Genomic DNA, 13,885 nt, shown 5'->3' with positions numbered 1-13,885 from the left:
ATTAAAAAAGAGAGCAATGATGATGACATGTCAAATCGGTCAAATTACCGAATGAACAATACTGAGCTCTCCAGGAAAAAAAAAAAGGAAGTTTGGATAAAGGTTGACAAACAGTCAAGGTTTGGAAGGAGACTAATTAGGAAGCACCTGATGTTGAATTAGCTCAACACATTGTTAGCATAGTTAGCACTGTCGCTAGCTACGGCAGAATTGTCGTTTACTGTATGTCAACTTTTCAAACATAGCCTAACAATACAGTACTATACACTACATCAATAAATGCAAGTGTTTTTTTTGTGTGTGTGTACTATTCCGCAGCCCACAGTGGGTGAAATAAGGTGAATCATTCATTCGGTGTGGAAAAACAAAAAGTATTGTGCCTTTTGGAGTGTAGCACAAAACCAAGTCAATGCAATGAAATCCGATTCCCAGAACGGTGAACTGCAAAAGAGGAAATACGTACGCTGAAAATGGAAAAAAAAAAAATAAAATCCTCTGAACCAAAAAGACTATTTTCCACCTCAAAGAAGTGTGCAGGCTCTGTGGATATATATACTGCTTTTATACTGCTCACGCAGGCTTTTGTTTTACTATGAACTCCTCAGAAAGAATACATCCCCCACAGATGGATAATGATGATTTGTTGGACAGATATGGCTTCTTCCATGCGCTTATAATGAATAGAGCGCATGCAACTTATTCTTCCCTTAATGAGGCCGCAAACCTGCCTCCTTGTGTATTTTTTTCTCAGGCTGCTGTTTCAGTGGGAAACAAATCTTTACATTGGAATTGAGCTGCATCCCAAGTGTGTATACCTCACTCGCATGCATTATTTTTGCATTTTTACATCAATTCATGTTTTGGGTAACCACCCCCACCCCACCCCTCTAGACTGAATTTTCGGTTCAAACATTATTGAGATGCATAGCATGGCTAGCAGAGGCAAAGTGTTCCCGCCCACAAATTCATCAAAAATGGGCGATCCAAATTAAAGGGCGAAAAATAGACCCCTTGTTCTTCTCCTCCCTTGCAGTGTCCTGCACCGTTGGCAATCAATTGTAGCTGCTACAGGGCTGATGATGTTTCAGTTTGTGTTTACAGCAAGGTCATTATTGTGATAAATTGGAGAAAAACAGCCATGGGCTATTTTATTTTATTTTATTTTTTTACTTCTAATTCACAGACATACATTGCACTGGTCTGTGTTTAAATAGGAGGGTTCACTTTTGCAAAAGTGCACACCAACTAAGTAAACTGATGACCTCATCTCAATTTAGCTACTCAGTGTGCTATGACTTACTCTTTTGTGTGAATGGATAAAAAAATGTTTTGCCTGTTTTGCAACCTCATTCCAATTTTTAAATCCCGTCTCAAAACATACATTTTTGCTTAGTATTTTGGCACGGTTTAGTCTGTGATTGTTTTATCATTGTCCTTTTGTGTTATTATTTTTAAGTGTTTCTTTTATTTCTTTTTTTTGTGCCTGATTTTATTGTGAATTGTTTTACTCGTACGCGATTTTTATTGTAAAATGTATTGGGACCATATTCCACTGTGAATTTGCCATTTAAATACACGTATTGATGGATTGATTGAGTTTGACTCCCTTTTTTTATTTTTTTATGTTTTATTTATTTATTTATTTACATTGCTCAATTTATAGTGTCAACCGACTTGTACAAAAAATGTCAAATTTGACAAAGGAGAGCCAGAAGAACTAGACTGACGTCTCCGACGTATGTGTGCTTCATTCTTAGCAGCCGCCAGCCCGGTGGCGTCGAGGAGCAACGCCGTTAGACATTATTAGAATTAAATTGGACACAAATCTCACAGTTTTATAACAATATACGTTAGTATAGACATGTGTTTCTGAAAATGTCTAAAAAATATGTCCATATGAAGTGTGGAACTGATGTTTTCTCTGCATCGCGTCGCAAACAACATAAAATCTGAAAGGGAAGCAAACGCACCCGGCAGCCGTTTCGGAAGTGACGTCACGGCGGTGTAATTCAAATTTGAGGAAGCCAAATCGTTTGAGGAAGCCGTAAACAACGACGCCGACGGACTGTTTTGACAAAAAAGCCTATCTTCTAACCCCCCGTGAGTGTATTTGGGAGTATGTTTTTAATTCTAAGCAGCGTTTTGTATCATATATTTAATGTTAAAGTTCAAGGCGAAGCTTTTACGTTATCGTGTAACGTGGGTTGCGGTCTAATGACAGGTGATTTCTTGTCAATGCTGAGTGTTGCCTAGCATGTTTATTAGGCTTTCTAATTAAATAAAAATGCATTACTTTGTGGATGTGTAATGGTGCAAGTAGGGACTGAGTTTTAGATTTATGTTCACTACCTGAAGAAAACACTTTACCTTCGAAATCGTCACTTTTTTCAGGAGACCCCCCCCCCCCCCCAAAAAAAAAAAACGGCATGTTAGCTCAACCATTAGCATTGCACCATTGGTCAATAAATTCGTTAAAGTAACACCCACACGTGTGGACTGACCAAAAGTAGAGATTTTGGGGGGGGGGTTACCAAATTGTGACTTATGAGGTTTCAGCCTGACGCCAGATATGTTATATCAACTTAATTTGTTAAAGAAAGCCCCCCTAATGTTAATAGTCTAGTTTAAGTTGAGTTTTTAAGTATGTGAAGACTGAATTAACCACATATCCTCTCTTAGTAGTCCATTTCCTGTAAAAGCCGCCATGACATCCAAAGGGGCAAAGGACAGCATCGTCGCCAAACTGGGCTTCAAATCCGGCAGCTCCGCCTCAAAAACCGAGGCAGAAGTGGAGCGAGTCAGGAAGGAGAACGCGCATCTCAGGAGGAAGATTGACGAGATGGCCAAACGACTCACAAGGCCGCCTGACTCGGACAAAAGCAAGCTACTCGAAGTGAGGACGGGAAGCGTGGGGTCGTCTGAGCAATCAGCAAAATTCACTCAGTGGTGTGACATGATTGACTGCTTCAATCTCCCCTTTTGTGCTGCGTGTTGCAGAGGATTGTTTCGCTGGAGACTCTTCGCGAGAGGAACAATCATCAATTGCTGGTCAAGGAGCAAGAGTTGGAAACTGTGAGGCAGCAGCTGGCAGCGAAAGGGGGAGAGGCACGTATCTAGTCGATGTCACACGCAAAACATCAGTATGAGAACAATTACCTGATTGAAACGGAATGACCTTTTTTGAGAGATTTTGTACAATTTTTTATTCAGAAATGTTGCTAAAACGTCATGATTTTTTTCTCTCATACAACTTTTTTTTCCGTAACACTTTACATATCTTTTTGCAATATTACAACTATTCAATCAAACCAATATAAAAAAAAATTGTAACATGTACTTACAATGGAATACTCAGATTTTTTATTTATTTTTTGATAATGGCATTACTACTTTAATTTTATTTTTTTGCCGTTTATTGTGGAGTTACCTCTTGAGATGAGTTATCTCATTTTCGAGGCGGTCCAACAGAAATTCAATCAACACAACACAAAGACTTTATTAATAATGTAAAATTTGGGTACAGTATACAATTATATATTAAAAAAGCAAAACAAAACACATACTAATACTTATTATAAAAAAAAATGCATTCATTTTTACAAATTTATTATCTATAGTATTGTACGTGTTTTTTTTTATATATACTGGGAACATATACCTATTTTTCACCGCCTGTAATTATTTTTTAATCGAAAAAACAAAAATTTCATTTTTTTTTTTTATTTTGCAACAAGGATTATACGTGTTTCCTTTTTTAAATAACTGTTTACCTGCTTTTACATGTGTGAGTAAAAACAAGGATATGTAAACATAACCATGTTAGCCATAGCCATCTCCATATATAACTGTAGCTCATTTTGTAGAAATATATCGATTTTGTAGATTTGAGTCCCATTCATACGATATATTTTGTAAATAAATAACTATTCAGATTTTAAAAAAAATAAAATAAAAATTTCATCCACTACTTAAAGTATCTCATTATGGCTGACGTGGCTCCTATTCCACATCCCTGTCAGTCATAAAAATAATCAAACGGGGTCACCAAGCATCTTAATTGACACAACAGATCTTTCACGGCTTCTTCTGAAACGTACCCCGCTTCAGGTGGTGGCAGCTTTACAGTCCCAGCTGGACCAGCGGCGCAAAGATGCCGAGCAGAGGGAACTACACGTCCAGAACCTGTCCCAGGAAAATGAGAACCTGAAGAACACGCTGGCCACGGTGTCCGCCCGCTGCCAGTCCCTGGAGACGCAAGCGGCGGTATGTTGATCCTGTAACGACATCCTTTTTGAGGATATCTGCTTGTTTTTCCCTGATGGTATTTTTCAATTAATTACATGAAGATTAGTTTAGATTAGAGCAAATTCAATTTTGATGACTAATCAGGCAGCGGTTCAGCGAGCGCAGTCTTGAAATCTTAATTAGCCTCTTTGGTTCTAAAAGTGGCATTTAAATAAAAACCAGAGAGATACTGTATATTAAATCTGTAGGTTTATTCATTCCCCCATGCGGATGAATATTTATGACAGACTGCTTGTCACTGCTCCCAAGACATTTTTTAACCCTTTCTGCTTCAGTATGTAACAATTAATAGTTGCAATATATAAATCTAATACACTCTTGTATGTGTATCATTGGTGTAAGGATTACTTAATCATTTACATTTGTAATGAGTTGTAGTTTATAATTTGATGCAGACCATTAGGAAAAATTGACCTGGAACATCCTACTTGCCAAGGTTAAGAAATAATATAAGGTGACAAACTAAATTCAATTAATAGCAATTACAAATGCAGTTACAGCTCTGACCACTAGGTGGGACTGTTTGACCTGTGCTGGCGTTGACGTAATCTCCCCGGCAGCCTCGAAAAGTGTCTGTCAAAACATCAACATTGCCATCATCACCCACAAGACACAGCCCAGCGTGAAGCCCGGCGACGCTAGAACACACTCGTGTCTCCGCTTTGTTGGGTTTGTCATGTTTGGTTTTTGTCAGGTTATAAATAGGCAGGAAGTGTGCGCTTTCTGACTCATGCTCGGGTGTTAAACAGAACAACACCTCCTCTATGGGGGAGGAAAAATGAATAAAAACTAAAATGATTTTAAACTTCATGCAAAGCAAAAAAAAAAAAAAAAAAACACCAAAAAAACATTCTTATGCTCAAGTTTGCCACCAGGGTGCCAAAAATGTAACATTTGAATCCAAACACACACAAAAAAATGCACTTGAATAATGATCCCATTTAAAATGTAATGCACGTAAAAGGTAAATAAAAATACTATTGTTAATATTATTTCAGTTAGAAGAAGTGCAAAGTAGCACATGAAGTAATTTTCTAGGAATTGTCACCTTCCAGGTCGCTGGATTACCCCCTGAAGAAAATAATCTGCCCTCATGACCCCCATACACGCCCATCCTTCCTGGATGCACGAAACCTATTAGTTGGTTTAGCCGGCCTGCGTTTTTAATCCACGCAGGAAAAAGTTGACAAGCTCACCGCGCTCGTCTGCGAGGGCTCACGCAGCCTTAGCGCAGTAAGCGCGCAGATGATCATTCAGATGCCGCCTGTTGTGACAGTGCCGTCAAAGGGTTTTTTTTCTTCGACGACGAGAGGGAACCCTCGCGAAGGTGTGTGTGTGTGTGTGTGTGTGTGGGGGGGGGGGGGTCAGATGATGGTGAGAGGTTTGACCGCCAAGATTCTTGAGAGGAAGCGGCCCGGCGGCAAATGCCCCGAGGGGCATAAGAGTGCAGAGAATATACACTTTGGTTATTACTACACAGGGAACGAATACAGTGGAGGCGAAGCTTATTAGGAGTTGAGCTTTAAAGTTCAAGGAAAGGAAATTTCAGAAGTCAAACAAGAATCATAAGATGGGCAAAAGTAGGGCGCGGCAAAGCAGCTCGGCATTTTTTTTTTGTCTTTGTTATATTGCTTATCATTTCACCACGATGAGGAAACTGGCGATGACGAGTAAAAATTAAGAAAAAAATAAAAATAACGTGCATCATGTGAGCAAAAGTATTTGGACAGTTCCACACTTGACAGCAACAAAATTACACACTACACAGCATGTACCATTTTTTTTGTCCGTTTCATGCAGTTTGAAAGCTAGTGATAGACCGATATGGTTTTTGAAGGCTGACACCGAATGTTAGTAGTCAAGGAGACCGATAACCGATACTTCAAGCCGATATTCATTTGATTAAAAGAGAAAATATTAGCATAAATAAAAAAAATCTTTTAATTTTAAACATATAAAGAATTGACAGCTTTGTTTAAAAATGATAACTGCAAAATTATAAAAATAAAATTGCAGGGAGCTTCCAGGGTCATCAGCATGTGATAAGTTAAAATATAAACTAAGCAAGTAAATAGTCCCTTTAAGTTTTGTACATAGTTTCCCGAAATGTCAACATAATTTCTTAATTGTTAAAAAAATATATATATATTTTTAAGATAAAAAGTGTAGGAAGTTTCCAGTTGTCAGCATCATTTTTAAATTTTCATAAAGTGAAAATTTAAATGAATCCATAAATGAAAAGTTCACTGTATCTCACTGAGCGACAAATCCATGCTAATGTAGCTAATTTGGTCTTTTTGTCAGGGTACATAAGATCTTCGCAGACGGTGAACAATTGTCTGAACATGTTTGAAATGTTTTTGCAACCAGTAAAAAATGTCGGTGAACATCTCACAAATCCTGACGAAAACCCTAAATTCGCTACATTCGGAAGCATTCGCCGCTCAGTGAGATACCAGCTTTATCGGCTTTCAGATTCGCAAAAAGGGCGATGCCGATATTTGTCAAAATGCTAATTATTGTTTATCATTTCACCGCAATGAGGAAACTGGTGATGACAAGTAAAAATGAAAAAAAAAGTGCACTATGTGGACAAAAGTATTTAGACAAAATAGTCTGTGTGTGCCACACTTGGCAGCTATATTAGTGCTGATGTACAACGAAAGTGTCCCATTACTTTTGTCCATATCATGCAGTCTGAAAGCACCATGTATAAGTATTGTTTAATTTTCTTTGTCTTTGTGTGCTTAGAATGGACAAGCATCCTCCGCAGACTCGGCCTTGGTACAAGATCAGCTGCGCGATGTGAGTTATCCCCAAGCTGGCTAGCGAACACGCGCGCCGAAGGAAATGGTGCAAATCTGAAATGTGTCCGCCAGGCCCTGGAGAAGAACCAGCAGTGGCTGGTGTACGACCAGCAGCGAGAGGCCTTCGTCCAGTCGGTCCTCGCCCGCACGCAGGAGCTTGAGCAACAGCTGAGCCAGGTCAAGCAGCAGGACTCGACTTGTGCCGTCGCCGTCCTCGCGCAAGAGGCGGCTTCTGACTCTTCGGAGAAGGAAGCGCAACTCAAGAGCCGCTACGAGCAGTCCTTGTTGGCCTCGCAGAAACAACTGGATGAGCAGAAAGATCAGCTTGCAAAAACGCAGCAGGAGCTCGTCGTGCAGAAGGAGCAGGTGCACACCGACCAAAATACATACTGATTTAGTCCCAGTTATTGTTTATTAACTCATTCACTGCCATTGACGGAAACAGACGTCAAAAATTCATTTGAACTATTTCTTTTAGTTTAACTTTTTTTTCCCCCCACTTTTGTTAACAAGAGTATGAAAACCTAGAAAAAAGTTATTGTACATTTAGAACAGATAAAAAATTTGTGATTAATCATGAGTTAACTAGTGAAGTCATGCAATAAATTACGCAAAAAATGAATCGCCTGACGCCCCTTTTTTAAAGCAAAAAAAAAGTAATTTTATTTTTTGTTTTTAATAATCTTTTATTTTATTTATTTTTAAAAAAAGAAAAAGAAAAGATTATTACAAATTAGGGGCGTCAGGCGATTACATTTTTTAATCATAATTAATCGCATGACTTCACTAGTTGACTCATGATTAATCACAAATTTTATATCTATTCTAAATGTACAATAAAAATGTTTAGGTTTTCATACTCTTGTCAACAAAAATGGGGGAAAAAAATTTAACTAATAGAAATAGTTCAACTAAATTTTGACGTCTATAGCCGTCAATGGCAGTTAATGAGGGTTTTAGTCTAGTCTAGTTTTAGTCCGGTGAAAAATGTGTGTTGACGAGTCAACCCTACTGCGCAGGCCGTCAAAAGCGAGTCCGAGCTGCAGCGTCAGACGGAGCGTGTCGGCCGGCTGCAGGAGGAGACGTCGGCGCTGCAGCGGCGCTTGGACAACAAATGCGACGAGCTGTCGTCCCTGCAGAGGAAGTACAAGGAGAGGGCCGAAGAGCTGGAGGAGGCCAAGCTGCAGATGCAGACGGAGCGGCTCACCAGAAGGTACGAAGCTCCAAATCGAGGAAAAAAAAACTCGCTCCGTGGGGGAAAAATGCCACATTCAATTCTGTGATTTTGTTGCGCAATGTAGACACGCCGTGTCCTCAGAGAGGCAGGTGTCCTCGGAGCGAGCAGACCGGATGAAAGCGGAACTGGACAGCGTGGACCTCAGGCTGGAGGAGGAGAGGAAAAGATCTGCCGAACTTCTGCTCCAAGTGATTGACGTCTTTTAATACTCAAACAAACAAGCAATTTGATACTTACAAAATACGCAAAGTGTGCTAAATGAGCATAATATGCAAACGCGATCTGAAATGAAATATGGACTCAAACCTGACAGGTTAACCTGCTGCAGAATTCTCTACTGAGCCAAAATGAAGAGCAGAGGAGGGTAGCGGCGCTGGAGCAGCAGGTAAACACGGCAACGCATCTTCGAGTTAAAGGAAGCGATTGTTCACACTTGGACAAAGACTTTACCTAGTTGTTGCTAACCAACCCGATGGAAAAGTATTGGCACAAACATCCCAGTATTATTTCTTTCTCGTTTCTGAGTTTTTTTTTGTTCTCGCAAATTTGCCACTTTATAAACTCGCACCAAAAACCGATAACATTTCCTGTTGTACTAACACTCTACTGCAAATAAGGTGCTTTTAAGGTAAGCTCGATGCCGGTTTCTTTGTTCAGTTTTAACCATTCCAACTCATTCCGTACTACTTTCATTAGTGGGCAAAGACAGGAATGACCTCCGTAGATTAGTGACCAGGAAGTGGTTCAAAAGTTGTTAACCCCAAAAAAAAAAGGAAACGTAGTCTTCGGCGCATTTCGGTTCACCGTTTGTCATCAAGAGTTACGGAGACTTCTGGTCTGTTCCGTCTCGAAGATTCAGCTCTCGGTCAAAGATTTTGAGAACGAGAAGATGGACCGTCAGAGCGTGCAGCATCAGCTTCACAAAGTCCTCAAGGAGCTCCGCAAGGCCCGTGATCAGATTGCCAAACTGGAGTCGACTGTAAGTATCGTTTCGGTCTGTGACCTCAACTTAACTCAACTTTTTACAGCCCAAAAATATCAAACTATAACTCTTCATTAGTGCGTATTTTATTATACAAGTTGTCTCTTTCTTGGCTTTTGAATGGCTTGTTTGCATCGTCCTTTCAGAAGCAGCCCAACAGCCGTTTTTCCGAGCCCAGCTCTTACAACAAGCTGGACATGGAGCGCCTCGCGCTGGACGACCCCCGCTCGCCCACATCGCCCTCCAAACCGGGCAGCCTTCTGGACGAGAGCTTCCTGGAGTGCCCCCGGTGCCGCGCCCTCTACCCCACAAGCCGCCACCGGGAGCTGCTGGCCCACATCGACTTCTGCTTGGCCTAATGGACGTCCCACACTCCATCGCATAATTGTTATGATGCGATTTACCATTTTTGACTGGCCATTGAATGACACTTGAGAAGGGAAAATCAAACAATTTCAAAATCAAAAAGGCCACTTTTGGTTTTTAAATGCCAAAGATTGATCGGATCTTCAAATGGGTCCATCTGGATCCTTCATACTTGAATTTTGGGGACTTCACGCTTCAGGTGTCACAGCACTTAGTGACTTGTGTTATGCCATATTTATTCTTTTGGTTGGTGTTTAAGTGAGCTACTTTTTCAAGTTGCTATAGTTACATTTTGTTTTGTTTTTAAAGCTAGTGCGGGATTGAATCTAAGAATTGTGTGATTATGTATATCTTTTTGTATCATCAAGGGACAAAACGATTAGGATTCAGCACTCCAGTCTGCCTGCCTGCCTGCAACATTTTTAAATAGCTTTTTTATTGCTTACCGTGCTTTTAGGAAATTTGAATAGATAGATGTAGAATAATTTTCTCAAGTAGACCTTCACGTGGTCACGACACGTTGCCGTCTTCCCTGTCGTGTTTTTACATTTTAGCCGCCCACTCGCGTCCCCACCTTGACTTTGTCACGTCTGCAGCCCCGCAAGGCTGCAAAAAAAGATTGCATTGAGTTAATTCCTTGTACTAAACTATTTAAGGCAGCGGATTAGTCTGCTCAGTCGAGGGAAAGGTATCTCGGTTCCCGCCCCCTCGGCAATGTGACTTTTTAGACTGTAGGGATTTTTTCTTTTTTTTTTAAGGTATGGGTCATTTTTATCCTTTTGTGTTTAAGACATCTAATCATCTTATGTTCTCTTAATGTACTGTACAAAATGCAAAATGCGCAATAAAGGTGCGAAGCGACTTCACGGGATCTCTGTGGACTCTTGTTTCCAATTATATGTGGACCTTATGATTTACTTGTTTTTGTCCTCCTTGTTTCCATGGCGACCCACCATGACGCTATGTCCAATTACCGAGTAGCTGGCACCAGCTCCGCCGAGTCGAGCTGCGCTCTGCGATAAAAGATTCGAACGAAAAACTTTTCGATCGGGTCCAAAGGCGAAGGCATGAACTTCTTATTTGCACCTTGCAACTTGAATAAATATTTCAGCACGATGAAAAGTGAATGAGTCAATTGTATGAATGTTTTATTTCACAAAACTATATCAAGTACATAAGAACAAAATCAAGACAAATAATGCTGAATAATACCAAGCCTGTGACTTAATATATCCATGAAGGATAATTAACTAAGACAAAAGTGTAAAGGAAATGCCAGTGATTTTTTTGGGGGGGGGGGGGACTTTTTTTTTTTTTTTTTCACTTTGTAAACAAGGCAGGTAAGACTCCTGCTCAGCCTCACTTGAAAATCATACTGTATATTATTATATATAAACACAATTTGTAACATTGGCTTTCTGACTGCAACTCACATCAATCCGTGATAGGAATGTTTAAAGACATTTGGGAACATCAGATTTCAGTACATACGACACTTGTGACATTTTTTTGGTTTGAAAAAAAAAAAGAAATCAGCTGTCTTCCGTTCAAACAGAGCAAGTCGAGGGAACTGCGGTGCGGGGGTGCGCGATCCCTCTCATGGCTGCTTCAATAAGAAAGTCCCGCCCGGAGTGGGAGTCGATCAACTGGTGTTGTAGCAGAAGTCTGTGAAGCCGAGACAGTCAAAAGCAGCGTGAACTCTCAAACATGCTGAATCTTTAAAAAAAAAAAAGCCACCCCGGAAGAGACTCTATTCAGTCCCGGCCGGGGACGGATTCAGCGTAGTCGACTTACTTGTGTGTATGACGGGCCTGTACCTGCCCAGCAGGCACAGCTCGTTCTTCTTCTGGGTGACCTTTTGCTGGTCCTCCACCCTCAGACCCGTGGGTTGTCTGGAGAAGATGAAGGAGTAGCTGTCCAGGCAGGTGCCGTCGGCGTTGAGGGTTCGGCAGGAGTAATGGATGGCGTAGTTGTCGTAGTCCGTGTCGATGACCCAGTGGTCATCGTCTGGAGGGGAGGGGGGGGGGGGGGGCAGTTGTCAAGGTCATTGCTTAAAATGTGGAGTCCTCATACCCAGAGTCTTGACATACCTTAAGCCATGTTCAAAAATGACATTGGATCACTCTCGGATTGAATTCTAAAGGACAGAATTGCCCAAAAAAAAAGGTTTCGTAGTCACCTACGTTTTCTATGAAAGACATCATTGGATTAATTGACTTAGTCAAAGTCGATAACTAGCCAACATTCCATACCTTGCTATGGTGAACCCTAAGACAGATGAATGCCACGTGCCTTAACTAGTCCCCATGAAGCGTGTTAACACGATGCAGAGGCAAGTCTGGGCTTGGGTTCGGGTGGTAGTCAAAAGTCCATAACTCATCAGTGCATGTCAAAGAACTTGACGAGACTTAACAAAGCCAAAATTCCGTACTTTGCTATCAGCTATCCTAACTCTGTCCGAAAATGCGACTTTACGTTGAACGCCTTCGCTTCAGCAACTTTGTGGACCTGGATTCCCCGACCCCCGTTGATTAGATTAGATTGGATGTTCCGGAGGACAGGGTCACCAGCTTATACAGTACAAACAATTCTCGGCAAACAGAGAAAGCTTTGGGTTGTTTTTTTTTTGGTAATGATTAGTTGGTAGCAGTTGAAGTCCGTAACGCGCTGGTTTGTGTCATCGTACTTGAAATTCCATAACCGTAACCTTATCAGGGTCGTCGTCTCGGTCCAAAAGTCAGTACATGTCGTTTCCATACCCGCAACCCTTCTAGTTAGACTGTTATCGTTCTGACTGCGGGTTTCAGGAAACAGACAAAGCTAATGACCTGATCATACTTGTGACGAAAACATGAAAGTAAATCATAGTCAGCTGTATCTCTACGGAAGGGTTTCCGTCCGGGTCCAAAACTTACGTCCAGTCTGCAGGTAGGCCGCCACTCCCCAGTACCTCATCTTGAATTTAGCGGGTTCGCCGGTTTCGTGGAAGGTGGCGAGCATGTCGGCGCACATCTCCCAGTTGCTAGGGTGCGAACAGAGAGAAGACGTTGTTGTCGGCACGGTAACAAAGAACGGGATCGTCCGGGTGAACTCACTTGAGGATGATGACCCTGCCCTTGGCGGTGGCGGTCATCGTGCCGTCATCGCCGACGATGAACTGGGCCTCGATGTTGTCGATGAGGAACAGGCCCTCGGGGTCCTTCTTTGCCACGGCGTACCACTGCCCTGCGTACTGCGGGCAAACAAAATCATAATTGTTATCATGCGCTTTAGCATTTTTGACTGGCCATTGAATGACACTTGAGGAGGGAAAATCTAACAATTTCAAAATCAAAAAGGCCACTTTTGGTTTTTAAATGCCAAAGATTGATCGGATCTTCAAATGGGTCCATCTGGATCCTTCATACTTGAGTTTTGGGGACTTCATGCTTCAGGTGTCAGAGCTCTTAGTGACTTGCGTTATGTCATATTTATTCTTTTGGTTGGTGTTTAAGTGAGCTACTTTTTCAAGTTGCTATAGTTACATTTTGTTTTGTTTTTAAAGCTACTGTGGGGTTGAATCTAAGAATTCTGTTGGCTCCGGACTCACTCAATGACATTAAACGCACCCAATCAAACAGTCAGTGATGGCATAAACCTTGCAACTCACCCTGTTCCTGTCGAAATTCTGCACAACCTGAATGTTGCCCACTTGGCAGTCCTGCGCCCACGCCAGGGCCAGGAACCACAGAGACACCAAATACCGCAGCATTCTGGTTCTAAACAAGACCGACAGGTGGGAGGACAGAAGAGTTGCGTCAGTAAAAAGTTAAAAAGTGCCAATCATTAGCATCCAGGGTCCAAGAACGCAGAGCTGTGATCAATACGTACCTTGTTAGCAAACAGAAGTCAGCTCCCGCAGATGAGGTGCGCCGGGGGGCTTTTTATACCGTTGGCTGCGGTTGCGTAATGACTCGCAGAGACCTGAACCTCCCCTACGCCGCGCACCCGAAAAAGCTCGCCTTCCATTGGACCAAAATTTACATAACCGCAGGCCTCAGATAACTTGTGAGCCCTCTTTGAGGCCAAACATGTGTTTTTCATTTTCATGAAAACAGCTGACGGCCGCGCCAAAGACGCAACATGTGAAGTGCAATGCACAGGCAGTCCGTCCCATACAATATTGATTTCACTTTTTGCAGCGTGTTT

At 41.6% G+C, this 13,885-nt stretch overlaps 2 protein-coding genes across 3 annotated transcripts; one reads left to right on the top strand and one right to left on the bottom strand.

Moving 5' to 3' along the window:
* Positions 1-1,989: 1,989 nt before the first annotated feature.
* On the top strand, positions 1,990-10,568 carry cep55l (centrosomal protein 55 like). 2 transcript variants are annotated; one of them, XM_077551101.1, is made up of 11 exons: positions 1,990-2,100; positions 2,683-2,893; positions 2,998-3,105; positions 4,108-4,263; positions 7,057-7,110; positions 7,185-7,478; positions 8,132-8,325; positions 8,414-8,537; positions 8,663-8,734; positions 9,203-9,328; positions 9,478-10,568. In XM_077551101.1, the coding sequence occupies exons 2-11, from the start codon at positions 2,705-2,707 to the stop codon at positions 9,688-9,690; spliced, it is 1,530 nt and encodes a 509-aa protein (XP_077407227.1). In that variant the 5' UTR covers positions 1,990-2,100; positions 2,683-2,704; the 3' UTR covers positions 9,691-10,568. The 2 variants fall into 2 exon arrangements, with proteins under 2 accessions (XP_077407227.1, XP_077407226.1); XM_077551100.1 differs by having other exon boundaries at positions 1,993-2,100; positions 2,680-2,893.
* Positions 10,569-10,828: 260 nt separating this feature from the next.
* Positions 10,829-13,615, bottom strand: rbp4 (retinol binding protein 4, plasma). The gene is made up of 6 exons (XM_077551102.1): positions 13,568-13,615; positions 13,347-13,455; positions 12,793-12,929; positions 12,613-12,719; positions 11,492-11,704; positions 10,829-11,362 (listed from the first exon to the last, which is right to left on the bottom strand). Exons 2-6 carry the CDS (start codon positions 13,446-13,448, stop codon positions 11,340-11,342), a joined length of 582 nt encoding a protein of 193 aa, XP_077407228.1. The 5' UTR covers positions 13,449-13,455; positions 13,568-13,615; the 3' UTR covers positions 10,829-11,339.
* Between the last annotated feature and the right edge of the window lie 270 nt (positions 13,616-13,885).

This window comes from Vanacampus margaritifer, chromosome 18, assembly GCF_051991255.1.
Source record: "Vanacampus margaritifer isolate UIUO_Vmar chromosome 18, RoL_Vmar_1.0, whole genome shotgun sequence".
Classification (NCBI taxonomy): domain Eukaryota; kingdom Metazoa; phylum Chordata; class Actinopteri; order Syngnathiformes; family Syngnathidae; genus Vanacampus; species Vanacampus margaritifer.
The sequence above is the reverse complement of the archived record's forward strand: the minus strand, read 5'-3'. Positions and strand labels throughout refer to the sequence as shown.

Excerpts from the sequence above, each read along its gene's own strand:
- rbp4 (XM_077551102.1), bottom strand. The coding sequence starts at position 13,448 with ATGCTGCGGTATTTGGTGTCTCTGTGGTTCCTGGCCCTGGCGTGGGCG. Across the intron at positions 12,930-13,346 it reads AGAATTTCGACAGGAACAGG|TACGCAGGGCAGTGGTACGC; the intron begins GTGAGTTGCAAG and ends GTTTGCCCGCAG. Across the intron at positions 11,363-11,491 it reads CAGGCCCGTCATACACACAA|ACTTCTGCTACAACACCAGT; the intron begins GTAAGTCGACTA and ends TCGGCTTCACAG.
- cep55l (XM_077551101.1), top strand. The coding sequence starts at position 2,705 with ATGACATCCAAAGGGGCAAAGGACAGCATCGTCGCCAAACTGGGCTTC. Across the intron at positions 4,264-7,056 it reads CCCTGGAGACGCAAGCGGCG|AATGGACAAGCATCCTCCGC; the intron begins GTATGTTGATCC and ends TTGTGTGCTTAG. Across the intron at positions 8,326-8,413 it reads ACGGAGCGGCTCACCAGAAG|ACACGCCGTGTCCTCAGAGA; the intron begins GTACGAAGCTCC and ends TGCGCAATGTAG.